General features: G+C 40.0%; 1 protein-coding gene across 16 annotated transcripts in view; it reads left to right on the top strand.

Annotated features, from left to right (window-relative positions):
• LOC118244027 (SAM and SH3 domain-containing protein 1-like) overlaps positions 1 to 16,524 on the top strand; it is a 562,909-nt gene extending 546,385 nt beyond the window's left edge. For all 16 annotated transcript variants that reach the window (XM_035538690.2, XM_035538691.2, XM_035538692.2 and 13 more), the window contains 5 exons: positions 17 to 167; positions 2,396 to 2,509; positions 8,980 to 10,115; positions 11,735 to 11,866; positions 12,716 to 16,524. In XM_035538690.2, the coding sequence (XP_035394583.2) occupies positions 17 to 167; positions 2,396 to 2,509; positions 8,980 to 10,115; positions 11,735 to 11,866; positions 12,716 to 12,976 (1,794 nt within the window). In that variant the 3' untranslated portion in view covers positions 12,977 to 16,524. The remainder of the gene's footprint in view (positions 1 to 16; positions 168 to 2,395; positions 2,510 to 8,979; positions 10,116 to 11,734; positions 11,867 to 12,715) is intronic.
• Positions 16,525 to 19,372: the final 2,848 nt, after the last annotated feature.

The raw sequence follows: 19,372 nt of genomic DNA, 5'->3' as shown, positions 1-19,372 counted from the left end.
TTTTCATCTTATGCAGGAGCATATGCCCACTTTTCTGTTCAATGGTTATGAAGATCTGGATACCTTTAAGCTTTTAGAAGAAGAGGATTTAGATGAACTGAACATCCGAGATCCTGAGCACAGAGCTGTTCTCCTCACAGCCGTGGAACTTCTACAGGAGTATGATAGTACGTGAGATGTTTGAGGTTTTCAGTTTCAACAGAGCTCTGCCAAGAACCTTGTGAACCCCTTAAAGCAGGGAACTGGTTCATGGATTTAGACTTTTTTTTTTCCTAATCTAGTTATTTCCAGGGTCTTCCTATGTAGCAGCATGTAGATTTTTGAGGTATGACTTAAGATTTGCATTTGTTCTGACAGAATTCTTTGTTTTTGTAAGCCCTGCATACCTAGCCTATTCAAATGATGTCAAACGTACATCACCTACCCATTAGAATACTGATGTTTGAGAATAAAACCTCAGGTAACCTACTCAAAATAAGAAGCTGAGGTATGGTGAATAGTCAAGAAAACACTTCTAGACCAGAGAGAAGAGATTGAGGTTATCAGGGATAGGAAAAAGATCAAAGCTAGAGGGCTGTGGAGGACAAGGTGATTTAAGCTTTGTCTGATTTTACCTGCACATGCATGTGATTCTTGGACTTACAGGATTGTACAGGTAGCCTCAGATTGTGCATACATCAATACAGAGATTTTCACAGGAGGGAGAAACTATATTGTTCAAGTACACAGAGTGAAAGACAGTGAACCAGCTGTCTAATGTGCAGCAGTGCAACTCTGTCCATTGTCCAGATGGTCTCAGGCGAGTGGTTACACAAATCAGGGAAAGCAGGGTAAGCACTGGCAGTCAAACTGGACAGGGTCTTTGCTGCACAGCAAGAAGCGGTGCAGTAGCCAAGAGTCACAGTACAGTAGAATCATTTATATGGAAAGCAAGTCTTGCTTGAGACAGGAATTGAGATGCTTTCAGTGCCTACTTGAAACAACCTAAGATGTACTGAATTTCCCCTTCATCCCTAAATTTTGGCAGAAGTTTAGTATCCCACAGATGAGAATCGGTGGAATGAATTGTGGGAGGACTTTCTCAGCTGCTTCTGTGCAAAATCCTACAGTTTAGCTTAAACTGTCATAGCAACAATTTAAACAGCTGCTTATTAAGTGGGAAATGCTTAATTCTGTTATAAAGAGATTTGTGGTTAGCATCTTTGGATTGTGCTTTTTGGCCTGAGCTTTCACTGACGTGTATCTCTCTTGTATGGTTCCCAAAGAGGCATCCAGAGTTTCTCCGCCTTTTGCCACCGCCCAACAAAACTACAGTTGCAGAATTGGATTCTTTTCACTTATAACAGAGTAGCTTCATGTCACCTAATATGAACTTCTCTTTAATATTTGCAGAGCTATTTAGAATGTTTGCTTCCCTGAAGGAATCTTTTTCTTTTTAGGGACCTTCAATTTTGGTCAAGAACTATTTGATGTGGTGGCTGGAAAGTATAAATTCCGGCTCCAAGTCAGGATGATGAGCAGAGAGAAATGGGGACCAGACAGCTGGAATCTGGGAGGGGCAGCAGCACTTCTTTCCACTCCATAATTACCTTTCATGTGCTGAGAATAGGAATCAGAAGAACCATTTCTGACATTATATTGCCGGGGTGGAGAGGAATGCAGCATAAACTGAGTCCTTGCGTCATGAAGTTTCTTTTCTGTGTCTTCAGCTCCAGATTTAGTTTCTTTACAAAACATGGTTTCTAACTGAATGCTATGAGTAAGTTCCTGGAATTTGGTCTATGCAGCCTAAACTGGACCACACTCAAGTGTTAGTTCTTTGCAGAGATCAAGGAAGGAAGGAAATCTTTACCACCAGTCTCTCCCTTGTCACCTCCCCCTTTCTCAGGAGACATTGCCTAACTTTGCCAGACTGATTCCTGATTCCTGATCCCTCCTCTTGGTCCCATCTGGAAAATAAGTCAGGGTTAGGATTTTTTTTCCTTTTTTTTTTTTTAACTTTATTTGGTTCTCTCAATTCTTTTTGCCTTTTTTTTTTTAATTCTTAGAAAAATCTTTGACACCATCATTTTAAATAAATTTTGGTGGTTGTAAATTGTAGGACTTGTCCCCAAGGCAACTGAGGACACACAGCTCATTCTGCTTTCATTGTGTACAGCAATGTTCCCTGACACTTGTGCTGATGTTGTTGCTTAATCCCGTGCCAAACATGATGAATGCTTACAGCAGCGTTTACCACTTTGTGATGGCTGTTCCTAATGCTCACTGTTTTTTAAACATGGATCTGTTGTAGTTGTTATAACAGTGAAAATAATGATGTTAGAAATGGAAGTTTGATAAGTTCAACTGGATTCTCTGTTTGTCTCTGTTTTCACTGTATTCTCATTTCCTCTAGGTAACAGTGACCAGTCAGGATCTCAGGAGAAACTTCTCATTGAAGGCCAAGGGCTTAGCGGATGCTCTCCTCGGGATTCGGGCTGCTACGAAAGCAGTGAAAACCTGGAGAATGGTAATAATGTCCTCAACGAGCCTTAAAATCCTTGCAGCCTGTTTTCAGTAGATAACTTAGTATATTTTCTGCTCCTGTTCTAGCTTATGTGAACTACTTCATGCTTGACTTTCTCCCTTGCTCTGGCTGCCTCTTCCCTCTTGATTTGGGCCATTGGTTTTCATTGCTGCTGTTTCTAATTTATTTATTTGCATCGTTAGAAAACATCACATTTCACAAATCATCTGCTATTTTTTTGTGATCATAAGGCAGCAGGTACTCTCACTGCCGTTCTTTGTCTTGTCCACTCCCTATCATAGTCTTCCAGCCATGCCTCATGAGGCTTGCACTACTTACACTCAGACAGCATTTTGCTAAGGGACCACTGACAATGGAAAAGTATCTGAACTACACTGGGATTAGGCGAATTGCTGCTTAATTTACACAGAAACTGTTTATAAGATAAACAGTTAAAATGCACTGTGGTTTTGGCTGTTTTTTTGTTGTTGTTATTTTTGTTTTCATTTTGCTCAGGTTGCATGTTGCATTCCCGTCTGATCAGAGGCCAGGTGTAGAGATTTAGGATTTTTAGTGTATGAACGAGTGGCTAGCAAGTTAACTTAACTGAAAAGCTTGTGAGAAAATAAACTAAAACAAAAGCAAGAACTGCTTATGCTCAGTTCCAACTACCTTGTCTTGCGCATCAATGAAAGGTGATGCGCTGAAAAATTACTGAGATGGATGCTAATGAAGATTACTCTCCCTGTTCTGAAGAAATCAGATTGTTGTGTTGACTGAAGATTGCTTACTTGAGGGATGTAAGCTTGTATACACAAATATTTCATTAGAGATTAAATATTGAAATGGATTAAACTGGTTTGTATTTCACTTGGTGCTTGGCATTATCAGTCCAAGCTTTTGAGTCTTGTTTTGGCCTCAGACTGCCTGGTTTCATCACTAACATCCAGTATAAACAGGAATCCAAGAACAAAATAAACAGAGACGCTGTATGCCCCTTGTAGTAGCCATTTCTGCCATTTAAAATACAAGCTAAAGATCTTTCTCTTAGTATGTGCATTTTCTGTCAGTCTGTCACTCAGAAATAACCATTTATTGAAGAAAATTGCAATTTGCTTTGAAGCTGAATGCCCGAAATTGGCAATATACTAAATTCCTGAAAGCAGAGGGAATTTTCTTGAACATGAATCCTCGTGGAGCAAGCACACTAGAATGTAATCATAGCTAGATATATGGCATATGTGACAATTTTCTTTCCTTTTTATCTCTAAGTGCCATCATTATGATAGCTATAGCACTGAAGTTAAATTGCTGCCTGTACATTTTCCTTATTTTAACAATATAATAAAATCTTTTGAAAGCAATTGTTATTGCCTGTCTGCTTAGATACTTTTACATTTAAACTATTATTTTTATCTGAGTTTTGCAGAATGTGAAATACCACTAATGATTTTTATATTGCTTTTCATCTATGGCTTGCTGCATTTCTGTATCATTTTTGCTCACAAATGCATTTAGTGCTTGCTTTGAAAACCATTATGAAAAGAACATTCAGTATGGGAGTCATTCAGAGATTTTGTCAAGGCTGGTTAATCTGAAATGTGCTCCACCTTCTCTGCAAAGTTCATGGACAGTAATGGCTTGCATATATATTGTTTACAAAATACATTGGAGGCTCAACTGTTAAAATAAGGATAATCATTTGTCTAATATAAACATCATAATGTGCAGATCAGCAATAATAAACTGCTTTTCATAAAGGGGAAAATGAAATTGTGAGACGAAACCAGCCTTCACATTTCCTGGGGAATAGTTTTGCATAATGTTTTAATGGCCAGTATAGGGCCCTGTTTTAGGCTGATATTGCACCTTTTGGCATCAGTTCAAGAATTCAGAGCTCTTCTTGCAGTTTGGATAAAAATGGCTTGCCACGTATTATGGCAGTGATACAGGTGTATTTCTTTAAGGTACTTCTCTGGATCCCCCTGCAGAAATACTTACATTTCTCATAGGTATCCACAGTGTACTTACAGCAACTTTGTGATTTTAATGCAATTTGCAGAGAGCAAGGACTATAAAGTTTGCAACTTATTTGGTTATAGACAGGAAGAAAATAAGAGCAGAAAGCAACCATACAGGATCAGACCATTAGTCCATATAGACCAGTTCTTTGGTTTGAAACAAGGCACAGAGAGATGAACTCTCCTTTAGACTTCTGATAACAGTGCAGTTACTGAGTTCTTCTTGCATGCAGTTGTTGTCTGTCTGAGACACATTTGGAAACCTTATCAGAAATCTAGTTCTTTCAGGAAGCAGCCAAAAGCAGGTAGTTGGGAGAACAGCGTAAGAAAAGAGTAAGCATATTTGAGGCTTCCCAAGGTATTCTTGGGGAATTAATCATTTAAGGAGTTAAGGATTCCATAATTTGGTTCAGTTTCCTGGCATTCATCCATTTTCCTCAAACTGTTTCTTTCTATGAACATCCCTGGTCTTCCTTAAAACCTCCTTACTTAGCATTGTCTTTGTATAGACCTCTGTCATACTCCTTCTCAAGTTCTCTCTTTTCTAGTCTAAGTCCTGTTAATTAGTCATTGTAAGTCATTCCATATCTCCGATCAAGCCTGGCTTCTTTGAACCTTTCCCAGTTGTGATGCATGGCTTTTTAAGGAGGGAGGGGCTGTGAAAGGAATAGGAATTCCATATGCAAGGCACAGAGCTGAAGAGGCAGACAAACCATGACTGTATCAGGTGGGATAATGATGTTCTCTGATTTGTTCAGGAACTGAAGCCCAAATTTCCATAGTGCCAACTGAGCATCCAAAGCACTTAAGCATTCACTACTAATTAGTCAGAAGAGGAAGCAACAAAACAGATGGCCACATTGCCTGATGTAGGGTGGTTTTCTGCTAGTTTGTATTCATAAAAAAGCAGTGATGTAAGGATTGTCTCAGGTGCCATCATCTTCATTGTGTCAGTAGAGGTGTTTGAAATGCACACAGAAATACTGGCACAGAAAGCAATGCCAAAAAGAAGTTAAAGAAATCTGGGATCTATACAGGCTGTTGAATATGTTCTGTATCTGGTTTTGAGTTCTTAATTCCCTGAGGGTGATCTTCCACACAGAAAAGGTTTTGAGGGAAACACTCAAAATTTATTGCTGTAGCTCTGGTACCTCTGGAAATATTCCCAAGGAGAATTTTCTTTCTTCTGAGGCAGATGATGACAGAGTATTGCAAGGTTCATTCTATGTATTCTAACAGCAATAACTATATCATGAGGTGGACACGGCTTTATTTAACAAAAACTGCAGCATAACGTTAGACAAAAGGGCAAAGTATGCTTGTAGCTTGAACTGAACCTTCTGTATTGAAAATAATACAAACTTTCTGTTAATTTTGTGTAAGGATCACCTTGGTTATCTTGTTTTTCACCCAGACACCTATGTTCTTCTGCACATATATAAATCAGAGATGCAGCTGTGGTTGACAGCACCATGAAAGGCATTACCTTACCTATACCAGGGAGTCATAAAAATGAATTATTAGCAAAAATGCTAACATTAAAAAATGTGTTTTAAATCTTAATAGCTATATACTTTAACCAATGTAGGTTTTCTCCTTTTCATTTTTTTTTTCTTTTTTTTTTTTTCGAGATGGGAGGGAATGTTACATTTGTAGACATTGCTTATATAGGTCCCCACTTTATAAAAACAACTTAAAAACATATTTAAAAGCCTGTTTTCAGGATATATTGCCTTCCTTTCTTAATTTCACAAGAGCATAATGAAATTATACCCCTCAGTCAGGAGGAGGGAAGGAATAGGTAGAAAAGGAGAAATCACAGTGGTCATACTGCTACATTGCTCATGACAAATCTATGTAAGAGAAATTATATTCTGAACCCTTGTCCTTTGTACAAAACAGTAGCATTGAAGCATTGAACCCACTGCTTTTTTTAAACAATTTTGAAGCAGAGACCTTAAAGATTACATATTCAGTTACTTATTTTGCAGAAAAAAATGCTTTTTTTTTCCCCTCACTCTCACCACTTCTGTATTTTTTTGTGAATCAGTGCTGGAATGAACTAAAGTTTGCTTTTGCTTTCCTGGATTTTTTATTCTCTTATTTTTTCTGTTTTCTTCCTCCTTTCCTATTCCCCATTTCTTCTTTTTCTCATCCTCAGGTTACTGCACTTTACACAGACATATCCCAAAGAAACAAAATGATGTTTACTAGATACCATTATAACTTCAGTAAAAGCCTAATATTGCACAGCAGTAGCATTTGTCAGAACTTTTCTTTTAGGTGTTGAGGTACCTCAGTGTGCCTTTCTAAAACCAGTGTAAGCCCTGATGAATATTTCAGGCTGAAAAGAAGGTACACGGGTTTTGTTAAGTGAGCTGTGACAGCAAGCCCTAGACAATATGGTGAATCTCTGCCCAAGTCAGACATGTAGTAGCAAATATGAATAATGAACAGAGAACACTCCTTTCCATGCTCACTACATATTGACATCAGTGCCTGGGGCACTAAAAAATGAATGTAATGTTTCTTAAACATGCCTTTTTAATGTGGTTGTAAGTTATTTTCAGAAGGCACTGGTCTCACTCCACAAAAAGGTGCAGGTAGTTAAGTTTTTCTACTACTTCTCAAAGTTACCTGAATACAAGGATGTGGTAAAGGCACCGAGTTCATGTGTGATGTGTCTTTATTAGCTTTTTGGAAAAATGGTGATATTTAGCTGGAGCTGAACTGTACAGATTCTGAGAAAGGAGTTCTTGTATGCTTGTATTCATCGTTGTGGGCACATGTTGGTTTTAGACAGAATAACCTAGCTGGCATACCGGTAAATGTGGCCAACTCCCTTTTGAGGGGGAATGTTTTCCTTATTTCTCTTTAAAGGTAACCTCAGCCTTCTTTGCTAGTTTTCTGACTACTTTGATTTTAAATTCCTTGAGCAGAGAAAGAGGGAAAGCAAGCTATTTCCCTTTTAGGTTAAGCAAGTGCTTTCTTTGAATAACAGGAATTTTGGAAATAGGATATTCCTAAGTAAAACACACACTAGATTTATGTTAGCATTCATATTTAAGGTGAGCAATATATATTATTCAAAAACAAAACATTAAGCTTCTCTTAGGATAAAGTTTTGAAGGCAAGCTAAAGAAAGCATCTATTGCTTAAAAGTACACTAGATTAATTCATTTTGAATGAAGTTAGCACAAGTTCTCAGATCTCTAAGACTAAATGATCCTTTAATTGACAGTAATTAATTACCTATTATTATTGGATTTTGATAGCATTTAGCTAAAGCTTTTTTCTTCCTTTTCTCCACCAGAAAAAGAAGTTCCAAGCTTTACCTATCTGTCATTGTTTTAGAAAGTTTACTCTAGGTGGGCAAAAGTAACATTGTCACCCAGAAAAAATAATTATTCAGGATATGCTGTTCATTCTGAGAGTTTGTCTGCTCTGAGACAAATTTACTTCAGTCTTGTAAATATATATATATCTACACAGCACTGGAGAAATGGCCTTGTATTTCATGCTCATGAATAGGGTAATGAGATCAGAATTTTTCTGTCAAGCAGATTTGATGGACTTCTACACTGTCTTAAAGTGTTGGTGCATATCTCATAAAAATATGAAATAAAGCTTACAAAGGACATGTGGTTCATATTGGTTCACGTCCTCACATCTTAAATCGTTATAATAAAACACCACATTTCTAAGACTTTCCGCTCTGATAAAGCATATGGCATGAGAATAACACTAAGATTAGTCGCTCTTGAAAATTACTTTTGTAACAATCTCAGTTTCATAGTGTAAGGCCTTTTTCCATAAAACCTTTGTTCCTAAAAGTAACTTTACAAAGGGATTGTTGCAACACCAGTCTTCCTGGAACCTTTTTGCTTTCTGATTTACCATCAAAAATAGTTTGCTGTTTACTTAAGAGATGAAATAACACTATTGACATACACAGTAATAAAATTTAAAAAAAATCTTTTTTTTTGAGCATTCCTGCATTTTTAAAGCAATCTAGTAAACTTCATTAGGAGGTGAACATATTTATCAACATCCCAAAGGAATTAGAAGAGTGGAGAAAAATGGCAGAACTTATGAGTTATTTCTGCATGGGGTCAAATCAATTCATACAGCAGGTATAGAGTATCAGGTCTAAGTGCAGGATATATTTTCATTTAAAAAGGTTTAAGTGACCTAGACCTCAGAGGTCTGTAAACAGGGGAGTAGACGGGACAGTAATTATTTTAAAGGTATTTTCCTTACTTGATAGCAATTATCAGTTCTTCCTTACTAAAGCTGAAACTCAGAAATTCATGTTTAAAATGGCACTGGGTTCTTGTGCATTTAGAGTTAAAAAATAGTAAGTTATTGTGTTTCAGAGTCATTTAGAAGTGATCCCCTATTAATACACAGGGGATATTTTTTAATGATGAATTGTGATTTATTTGCTTCTAGGTAAAACTCGAAGGACCTGTCATCTGCCCTCAAAATCAGCAAGTGAGCACAGCTTTAAGGACTTCAGCAGAAACCAGCTATCAAATTATCCTACACTCCCACTGACCAAGTCAATAGAAACTCTACAGCAAGGGGAAAAAGAAAGCCGGTTGAGTTGTTCACATTGTGCTCTGAAGAGCTCTGTCAAACCTCCAGCTGTTACGGGTCTGAAGAAGAACCGTAGGAGTTTACCAGTTGCTGTCTGTCGGAGCTATGAAACTCTGGATGGCCCCCAGGGCGTGGATACCTGGCCAAGATCTCACTCCCTGGACGATCTGCAGGGAGAATCCAATACCAACCTACAGGACACTAGCAAGAAAGATTCTTTTCCTCAGGATTCACTGGATATAGCAAAAAAGGCAACTGGATCTGCCCTGCCACCTCAGCCTCATGGGGGCAGTTGTATGGTAGGTGACTTGATGCCTAAACAAGGTAAGGGAGCTGCCAGTTCTCAGAAGGGAAGAGGTAAGGAGTTGGACTGCTCTGTAATGGAAAGTGCAAGTGGAAAGCCTGTTCCGTTCCCCCTGAAAAACTGTGAAGCTCAGGCTGCCTTGGTGACACATCCTGCAACAAGGACACCTCTTGAAATACAGAATAAGGGCTTTCATGACCTTGCACGGGCTGATTATGCTCCGGTCCTCAAGGGCAGTCTAGAAGCTGAGCAAAAAGGCACAAATGAGGCAAGAATGCAACCAAAAAATCCCTCTCAGCCACCACCTGTCCCTGCCAAAAAATGCCGAGAACGCCTTTCTAATGGATTATATCATCCTCCCGTGACCGCAAGCGGGAACCACTCAAGTCTAGAAGCACCGTGTTTGCCGGTGAAAAAGTCCAGCCCATCTGCTCCTGTTGATTTTCATGGAGTCCCTGTCCATAGGACATCTTCTGAACAGGAGCCCAGTACTCCCCCTAGCCCACTGCCGCCCTGGCTGTCAGAGCTCCCAGAGACTGCTAGTGTTCAGCAGCACGTGATAAAGCTAGGTCCTGCTTCGGCAAGGAAAGTCTCTTGTAGCAGGGGAATGGATCTGGAAATGGTGATAGAAAACAAGTTGCAGTCTGAAGACATTGATCTTACTGAAGAACCATACTCAGACAAGGTAAGCGGAGCACATTGCTTCCGTCTTTTTATTCTGCCGGTGTTCCAAGGGCTAGTCTTTTGTTTCTCTTATCTGTTGCGTTTTTGCAAGTAACCAGCCTAGATAAACCATAAATCATTAAGGCTCTAGACATTACGTATCTGTGCTTGTCTTTAATATTGGGCCTTCTTCCTAAAATAACTATCTAGATACGTTGTAGAGGGATGGAGATATCAGACTTATTCTGAGTCTTCATCTCTTAAGGCCACCAGTACTGTGGTGGCACTGAGCACAGAACTCTCTTCTTCTGCCACTGTAGGGAAGTGGAGCTGAAGAAGGAAGTCACGTAGATTTCCAGGAAAACCTGAATCGATAGCATAGTGATGAGGACATCATTTTGGGAAGGAAGGAGTCCTCACTTCCAGTCTGTCCTTTGAGGATTGCTTTTTCAGTTTTCTTGGAAGAGTCATTGGCTAAAATGGATGAGCAGTGTTAGAAGGAAGAAAAGAACATGGTAATTTCCCATATCCCAGAAGTATCTTTGTCAGTAAATAAGGCTTGTTCATGTCTTGTTTTTTTCTGGACTATCCTCTTCTGCACCCTTCAGAAGCAGAATTGAGCCAGCAGCTGACTTGCAGGAATTCTATGCTTCTGACCCCTTTCAAAAGCTGAGGCAAATTTTGACATGTGGTATGTCTCATGCTACAAACGAGAATGTTACTAAGCTTGTAATAGCCGAAAGCTTTTGATGCCTGGGATACATTATGATTCAAAACACAGTTGCTGATTGATTCAGAAGACTTCTGCAGTTAAGTGGTGCCTGGGAGTAGGTGGTCTGGAGCAGTCAGGGAGAACTCTGCACCAGCACAGGATAGGTGGTCCAACTGCAGTGTCAGAGTGCATGGGGAGATGCAAGTATTCGTTTACCGGTATCCTGTCCTGATAGGAAATGTACAGAAATCCTTTTTTAAAGAGAACATAGAATAAAGATGAACTGAGGAAAGATTATCAGTCCTCACATGAAGAACAAATTAAATTAGGATGATGTGGAAAGAGTAAATCAGAATTTAAGAAATGTTCTTTGACATGAGCTGCGCTGTTACTGGTCTGTCTCTGGCAGACCTTGCCCTGCCACTGCTGTTGGAGACTTGCTGCATCTGTCACGCAGCCTCCAAAAGAACCAGGGAACAGCTGGGCTGAAGGATCACATCAGTTAACTGATGAAACCAAACCTCATAAAATTATCCAGAGAAGCTTACCGTCGTGAAAATGAATTACCGTTCAGTAGCTTATGGGAGTCGAGTTTCATCAGAAAATGGTAACAGCATACCCTTTGGGGACACCCCAGTTCAAGTTAAGCAATAGGATTTTTGCTGTTGATTTCAGTGAGACTGGAACTGATCTCAAAGCTCGTAGAAAGATATGTACTGCTATTTGTTAAAGATACTGGTAAAGATATATACTGCTATTTTTGCACCTCCCCACCATCGTGCTTTATAGCAAAGTAAAATTATTTTCGTCAATCTCAAGGAAAAATGCTTCTTGCTCCCATCCCACACTTCTTTGTTTGTGTTGATTGATCTGTACTGATACACTTCTTTCACCTGTCCTCTCCTTTGTGGCTGGCTGGGAACATTCAGCATGGTCGCTGTGGCATTCCTGAGGCTTTGGTACAGAGGTACTCGGAAGACTTAGACCAGCCTGTAAAGGATGTCGCCGCAAACATGGACCAAATCCGGGTAAAGCAGCTGAGGAAGCAGCATCGCATGGCAGTAAGTATTTCCTTAAACCCAAGTTTTCTTAATTATGAGCAGACCTTATAAAAAGGACTTACTACTGGTAAAGGGAGGTAGCTGTCAAGTCCTGGTACAAAAATGTTACCTGTGCTCACCCAGCAAGTATGACATATGTAGGGGTACTACAGGGGCAGTAGGTCCCTCCCCCTGTCCCAAAGGAGGACATTTAGTAGTTAAAAGGAGAGCGGATAGCCCTTTATCCTGACCAAAACCCTGGAAAGTCTAAGGAGACTGTTAGCAGGCGTAACAGAGAGTCGCTCACTAAGGATGGTGTGTATTGAACAGCTCAGTGTTGATATCTGAAAGGTTTTGCACCCTTTTTTCATTTTTTGCACCCTTTTTTTATTTATCAAAATGTGCCATTTTGCACTCCTCTCCCTAGAAAAAGCAGGAGGGGGAAACAATCAAAAACTTTCATGTCTTTTTATGAAAGAGCGTGGTCTGTCTGAGGAGGGAATAGGCAAAGTTGGTATTCTTTTGCCTTGGATCAACCTGGAATGGATCAGCCCAGGAAGACTTAACACTGGGTATTTTTGAGTGATTTCAAACTAATTCGGAATGGTACGTGACAATCGCCAAAGCAACTGAATACTGCCCACTGCATCTGCATTGCCAAAATTGTTGCTGATTCTCCTTCTCTGTGGTGATCTTAGCCTTTCTGCCCACAGCCCACTCTCATACCAACATGCATCCCGTGAGAGGGAGAAGCTGTAACACCTGCTGTTGAATTCTACTGGCTTAGAAGAAGAACAGAAGATGACTTGCAGGAAAACAAGCAGTATGTTTAACGTTAATGTTTTTTCTTTTTTCTTCTCTTCCGCCCAGATTCCAAGTGGAGGGCTCACTGAAATTTGCCGAAAACCTGTCTCCCCAGGACTTATCACTTCTGTATCTGACTGGCTGATTTCCATTGGCCTACCTATGTATTCCAGCCCGCTCACAGAAGCAGGATTCAACACACTGAGCAAAGTGCCTTCTCTGTCACAAACTTACCTTCAAGAAGCTGGCATCACAGAGGAAAGGCACATAAGCAAGCTCCTGGCAGCAGCAAGACTCTTCAAACCTCTTGATCCAGAGGCAATTTAACGTGCTCCCTAGCATGGCATTGCCCGGTCAAGAACCCATTGCTCCTTCCTGCACCGATATTGCCCTAATTACTTCACATAGCTAAAGGGATCGAGGAAGTGGCTCCAAAGGACAGGCAGATATCTTCTTCAAAGGGTATGAAATGTTTCAATTGCTGTCTTTGGCAACCGAAGGAGAAGAGAAGCAACCACCAGGTAACATAGATGTGGTACTTCCCTCCCCCCTCACTCCCTTGTAAAGTATTATTTCATAAAGTGCATAGGGCTGGCCTGGGATCAGACAGTGTCACAGAATTAAGGGACCCTTACATATTTTCCACAAGTTTGTGGAAGTGATACTAATAATAGGCCCCATTTCTATGTAGAACCCCTTAGGTTGGGGGCCTTCTGTACACCTAGATACCTGGAGTCAATCCTACAGACCTTGTGCAAACCAAGGTGCAAGCCCCAGTAGAAGCTGTTTGGCAAATGCCATTTATTTAGCAGTCTAGAGCTAATCACATACCCCTCTTCCCTGGTCATCTTTGCCGTTGCTTGGTATAGGTCCCAATATGCCACAAAGCCTTTAGCTAGGCCAAAGTCAATGGACTGGAATTAGTTTACAGTATGGTCCATTTCTGTCACTCCAATGCAATTAACCCAAGGAGAGTCAGAAAGCTTCTTTTAATTTGTACAGAACTGAAGTCATTTTTATAACTGCTTTCTAGCAATCTGCTTTTTATTTGCCTTAAAACAAGCTTTTAAGCAGTTGCCTAATGTTCACTTACCTGTATTCATGTTTCCCAAGCCTTTTTTCAACCTGTCACTCTTAAGCTGCATTTAGGGTGATATCTAGCTGAAGTAGCTTCTATAAATTGCCTCATCATGACATCTTATGGGTTATAGAGATGCTTTTACAAATGCAGGGTTATGCTAGGTTTTGGTTGTGAGGCTAACTTCTTGTTCACTACGGTCTGCATTTACTGTTCTTACTAAACAGTTCCAAGATATACTGCCTTGTATATATGTAACTGCTTTTCATTTTAATCATATTCTGTGTACTGTGTTATATTGTCAATCATTATGCTGCAGCTTTGACTTGGTATCCTGACCATATCGATTCCAAACAGTGGGTTTCTGCAAATGAAAAATCACTTGTGGGAGATAAAATGCATCAAAAAATCAAATTGTATCCCATAGAAATCATGAGATCCAGTAATTTCATTGCATGGACAAAAAATCCTATATAGTCTTATGAATTACACTGTGATTTTAAAACAGTTGATATCCTTCATGTCTGAGTGTTAATGTTACCTCTCACTGGAAGACAGCATTGTTCTGGCATGTGTGGTGAATCATTTTTCATGATGTAGTAATATTTTTCTGCCTAAATCCATGTAAAACGTGCCATTCATATATGTGGCTAATGACAGATTTTATTTTTCTATATGGGTACACATTTATATACCAAATACAGATTATCATGAATAGCGTATAACTATTTTTTTTTTCTTTGGAGTCTATGTATGGTGTATCCTTTAGCTTCTTATAGCACAAGTGCTCCACGGAAGACAGAGCAAGCTTTACTCTGGTAGGCAAAGTGAGATGAAGAAACCTGGGCACAGGCCAGGAAGTGTGACTGTTTCCATTATCAGTTCTGATGTCAACTTACTGTATAAACCCAGACAAGTCACTTCACTGTGTGGTGCCTCAGTTATCCCAGCCTCATATTGAGCTAATAATGCTTACTTGTCCTGATGAAATGCTCTCAGGTTGATGAATGAGAAGTTGTGCTTACTACACGAGTCCTTACTATATATGGTCCTCACATGGCCAAATTTTAAGTCAGATATATGCATTTTACTACAGATGACAATTAATTTGTCTCATGGTGGAATTGATAGGTGTTAGGCTTACTTTCCTAGCTTTAGAGCTGTTGACTGCTGGTATCATCAGCTTTGCATTCTGTCCCCATCAGGAATTACACCATCATGTGAAGGCAACTAATTCACCGGTATAACTTGAAATTGTTTCAAACAAAGCTCAAAAAATTCAAAAAAAAAGTGTATAATTGGTGTGTTCTAATATGGCAACATCAGGAAACATAACAGCATAGATGTTTCACACAGCTGGTGAAATTAAAAAAAAAAAAAAAGACTTTTTAATAATAATGATTTGTCATTTCCTCTCTGAGGTTTACATGGCAACTATCAGTAAGCAGGAGATGAAAAGAGTATTGAGACTTCCTGGGATTACTGGCAGGGGCCAGAACTGAGGAAAAGTAATTAGACAGCAGCTTCCTTGGAGCAAGGGAGAGCCCAAGCTGGCTATATGCAATAAAAAAAGGAAACATTTCTTCTTGTTACAGGGAAGGCAACTCACATAATAAAGCCCTCCCATATTAATTACCTCCACTCTTTTAATAACAGAAGAAATACAGGAATAAGCCAAACCTGTGTGCCAAACTCTCTTTGTAACTCCTTGTTTTTAAATGATTTTATAGCCCAGGGAAACCAAATCCCACCCATCCAGGACTAGAGTGAGCAGTCTGAGGTGTGTGAGTTTTAGTAGTTGCTTTGCTTTCCTTTTTAAGACTGTGCTCTGTGGTCTTACTTGAATTATAATTTTAGTTTATATTTTAATCTAAAAAAGCCTTAAGCTTCTCAGTGTTTGAGCTTCCCTGCTGTGGTTTCAGTGACCCGTGGCATTCCCCAAGCAGGTGAGGCGATGCGGTGTGCAGCCATAACACCTCTTACGTTTCCTCGCAGCCGTTCAGTGCTCTAAGCAAAAGTTCACTCTTTGCCTCTTGGGAAGCACAAAAGAAACCTGCCGCTGGAATCCTAACCTGCTCTGCTCAGGCTAATGATGTTAAGCATCTATCCATTGTGCTGTTGTAACTCAAATAGCTATTTAACAATAGAAGCAGCAAGCCCCAAATATTGCAGAATGCCGTCATAACTATGCGCTTCCATCAGTAACCCTCTATTACTACCCAGGTAGTCCTTGGGCTCTTCGAGGAGCCTGGCTTTAAATGCAAACTGGGAGCACGATCAGAAGCATTAAACATTGTGTTATTCAAACAGGTCATCATCTCTAAGAGCAGCAACAGTGGTCGATTCACCAAGTCACAGCTGTGCAGTTGTACTGTATTATTTTTAGAATAAATAATACTTTTGGTCCAAGATACTTTTATCTTTAATTGACACCCTCTGGGGAATCAAAACTGTCAAGCAAGTTACGTAACAACTAACAAAGTTGCACTTTCTGTATATGAAATCAATATTTAAATAACTTATTTTTCTCCATTTGCTGTTCTTAAATGATGTAAGTAGCTGTAATATACCAGTACTCAATATGTCCTGCAGTTTGCTTCAACCCAAGAAAGCTGTGTATTGTAAAGAAAAAAAAAGAAAAAAACAAAATACGAATGTGTAAAGATTATTGTGCTGTTTCATTTAGCAAAAAAAAAAAAAAGGTTGACAAAAGGGTTTTCCTGTGTATCAAAACTGTCTATAATTATATGTCATATGTTCATAGATAAAAAGTAAATAAATTTCCTTGGTCTCTCTCTTTTTTGGTTGTTCTTAATGTAGCTAAAAGATCTACTTACTGGTGTGGTAGCAATGTGCAGCTATTTAATTTCCTATCCCAGGCTTCCTCCCTCCAGCTTACCAAGTCCATAGTTCCTCATGGCGTAAGCGTTCTCCACACATACCTACAGCTGGAAAAAAGGATTAAGAAAAAAAAAATACAAGCCCTGATAATCCGTGACTAGCAGGAGTCCTAAAAATGTGACTGCATGGAACGTGAATCATTGCTGTCTGAACTTCCTTGCCATGGTTTCAGTGAACTCAGCAGTTTCATGAACAGTTGTGGACTCTGCAGTTTATCAGTGTTAATCTGCTGTCCCCCTTCCTTGTCAAAACTCAGTGCCTTGAACAGCCCTTGCAGTGTTAATGGCTTGAGGAGGTTTGGATCTTTGTCTCTTACATACCTTTAATGTCCAGCTGCTGGGTTTAGGAAGATCTGGATGAGAGGTCTCTGAATTCTCCCCTTGGGAGCTTTTCCAGTTTGCGATGGAATAATTAAATATTGGTAGAACCAGAGGAAGATACAGGAGTACAACTCGCAGGCGTTACAGCTCTTGCCTGAGAGAAGGGATTTCCAACCTGGTTTTTGAATGCAGCTCAATGCCTTTGGGCTGGCGTAGGTGCCTCGTTGCGGAGAGGGTGGCTGTGACTCCTGAGCAGGTAGGTCATCCCTGCAGGCCGTAAGATGTCAGTGTCCAGGTGGGAGGGCAAAGGAGCCTTAGGACGTGACTTCCTTCCTGCTGACCTAAGTCACTTCCTGCTTAGTGTGTTGGTCTTTGTTGCTCTAATTAAATTTGCTGAGTAATTAATGAGTACAATTAGCAATCTAGCAGTGATATCGAGTCCACTTGGCAACAGTGCACCATACCTAGAAGTTAATCCTGTATGGATCATTGCCCAAAGTGACAAGGGTGGACTGTGCCTGCTAACTTTTGCCATTGCTAACTGTGGAAATGACAAAAGGACAAAACATACCAAAAAATCCATCCTTTGGGTTGTGTCCAGGCAGCTGGATCTTCAGTTCCCCTTAAGCAACGCTCCCATCACAACTGTACAACGTTGCAAACAGTTCATGGGAATGAGGCAGCATGCAGTAAAAATGTAAAGGATGAACTCTGAATTTTTTCCCCTCTATTCTTATCCTTCGGTTCAGCTGAGGACCAGGCCACTGCTGTGCTTGTGCACCAGAGGGCACTGCTCTGCTGGCTAGGGGAGCGCATTCAAACAGCCTCTAGGGACAGCAGCTGGCTCAAAGACAGGCTGTTTCCAAGAGTCTCTCAAGTAACAAAATAGAAATAAAAACAAAACAAACACTGAACGGCATGAAAAGCCAAAGCGCTTGCCATTTCTGCAGCTGGAAGGAGTACTGCTTCCCTTCCAAGACTGCTATGGTCCAGGATTGCTTTGGGAGCAGCTGAAACACAAAGCCCCTATCTGTTGCTCTCAGCAATTTGCTAGTTTGATCCAAATGTGTGCTAACCACCGTGACCACTGCCAAAAACAACCACAGCCACCCCCCAACACATATGTACCTATCCTCTTATTCTAAACATTCTCTCTTCACAATGAAGCGTTACATCAGAAAAAAAGAGATATAGAAGAAACATGTTAAAATTCCCTCTACTAATACTTCCAGAAAGAAACTTTATGGCTGAGCAGAAGGTTCACATGTAAACTGCTGCCACACAGAGGTGTGCTGCCATTCTGGAGCGGCACAGGCTGCACTCGCTTATTGCCATCTCTCTCTCCAGTATGAGAGAATGCTGGAAAGGAGACCAGAAGGCAGTGGAGCTCACATACGGTAGGTCAGTCTTTCAACTTTTAAAAAAAAAAATACCAAGGCTGCCTAGAAGAACTGTTTGGTGTGCCTTTTTTTTCAATTATCATCTGTTCCCATGCCCTCATAACAAGACATCTCTTTATTTTGTTAACTAGTCCTAACTTTTTAAAAGTCTCTTGTTCTCAAGTTTCACATTTCAAATAGCATATTCCTTCTTGTACCCACTCGCAGGCCTAGAAGACTAGTGGGGAGGAAGCCTACAGAGAATTGAAATCACCATGGAGAAACTTATTTACCCCCACTACAGCTTGGTCATTTTGGTATTCACATGCAATGACATTTCTTCATAATATATACGTATTAATTTTTTTAAGTTGCAAAGAGTTGTTTTTTTTTTTGGTTGGTTGTTTTTTTTGAGTGGGCTTCAAACTTGCACTTCCAACATGACATAAGCCTCAGTTATTGCGAGGTCAGCTTTCCAGCTTGTAGCAGAATACAGCAGGTTCGGAGAGATACAGATTTAGTCCATATCCATTGGTTATGGTGATTCTTAAAGCACTGAACAGGATCCATTTCAGGCTTGGGTTTTAACACAGTTTATAGTTATATGAGTCCACTGATTGACTGAAACTGTGTATTTTGGCCTGTGCAGTGCTTCCAGCTCATATTCTTATAAGGATCAGCAGGATGTATTTGTACTATTTGGTTTATTTCATGAAGTTCTTCCATCTCTTGCTCTACAACTTCAAAGTATGAGCATCATAGAAGGTGCTTTGAATGTGAAGCAGTGCGGTTCCTGAAGAGCAGAAAAATAGTTTAGATTAATTCAGTTACACAAATAAGCACTCATCTAATTAAATGAGAGGAGAGATTCTCTCCATTCATCAAGCCTTTTCCCCTCGAGAGAGACTTTCCTAGCCCCCAAGGGCTGGATTTAGAACATCCCTTGGGACCAACTGCCGCCGTGTGTTTGCACCTCCACAGCCTGATAAGAAACTGGGAAAGGATTTCAGGCTGCTTTCTAAAATACATGCACATCTGAGTCAAA

This window comes from Cygnus atratus, chromosome 3 (assembly GCF_013377495.2).
Source record: "Cygnus atratus isolate AKBS03 ecotype Queensland, Australia chromosome 3, CAtr_DNAZoo_HiC_assembly, whole genome shotgun sequence".
Classification (NCBI taxonomy): Eukaryota; Metazoa; Chordata; class Aves; order Anseriformes; family Anatidae; genus Cygnus; species Cygnus atratus.
The sequence above is the reverse complement of the archived record's forward strand: the minus strand, read 5'-3'. Positions and strand labels throughout refer to the sequence as shown.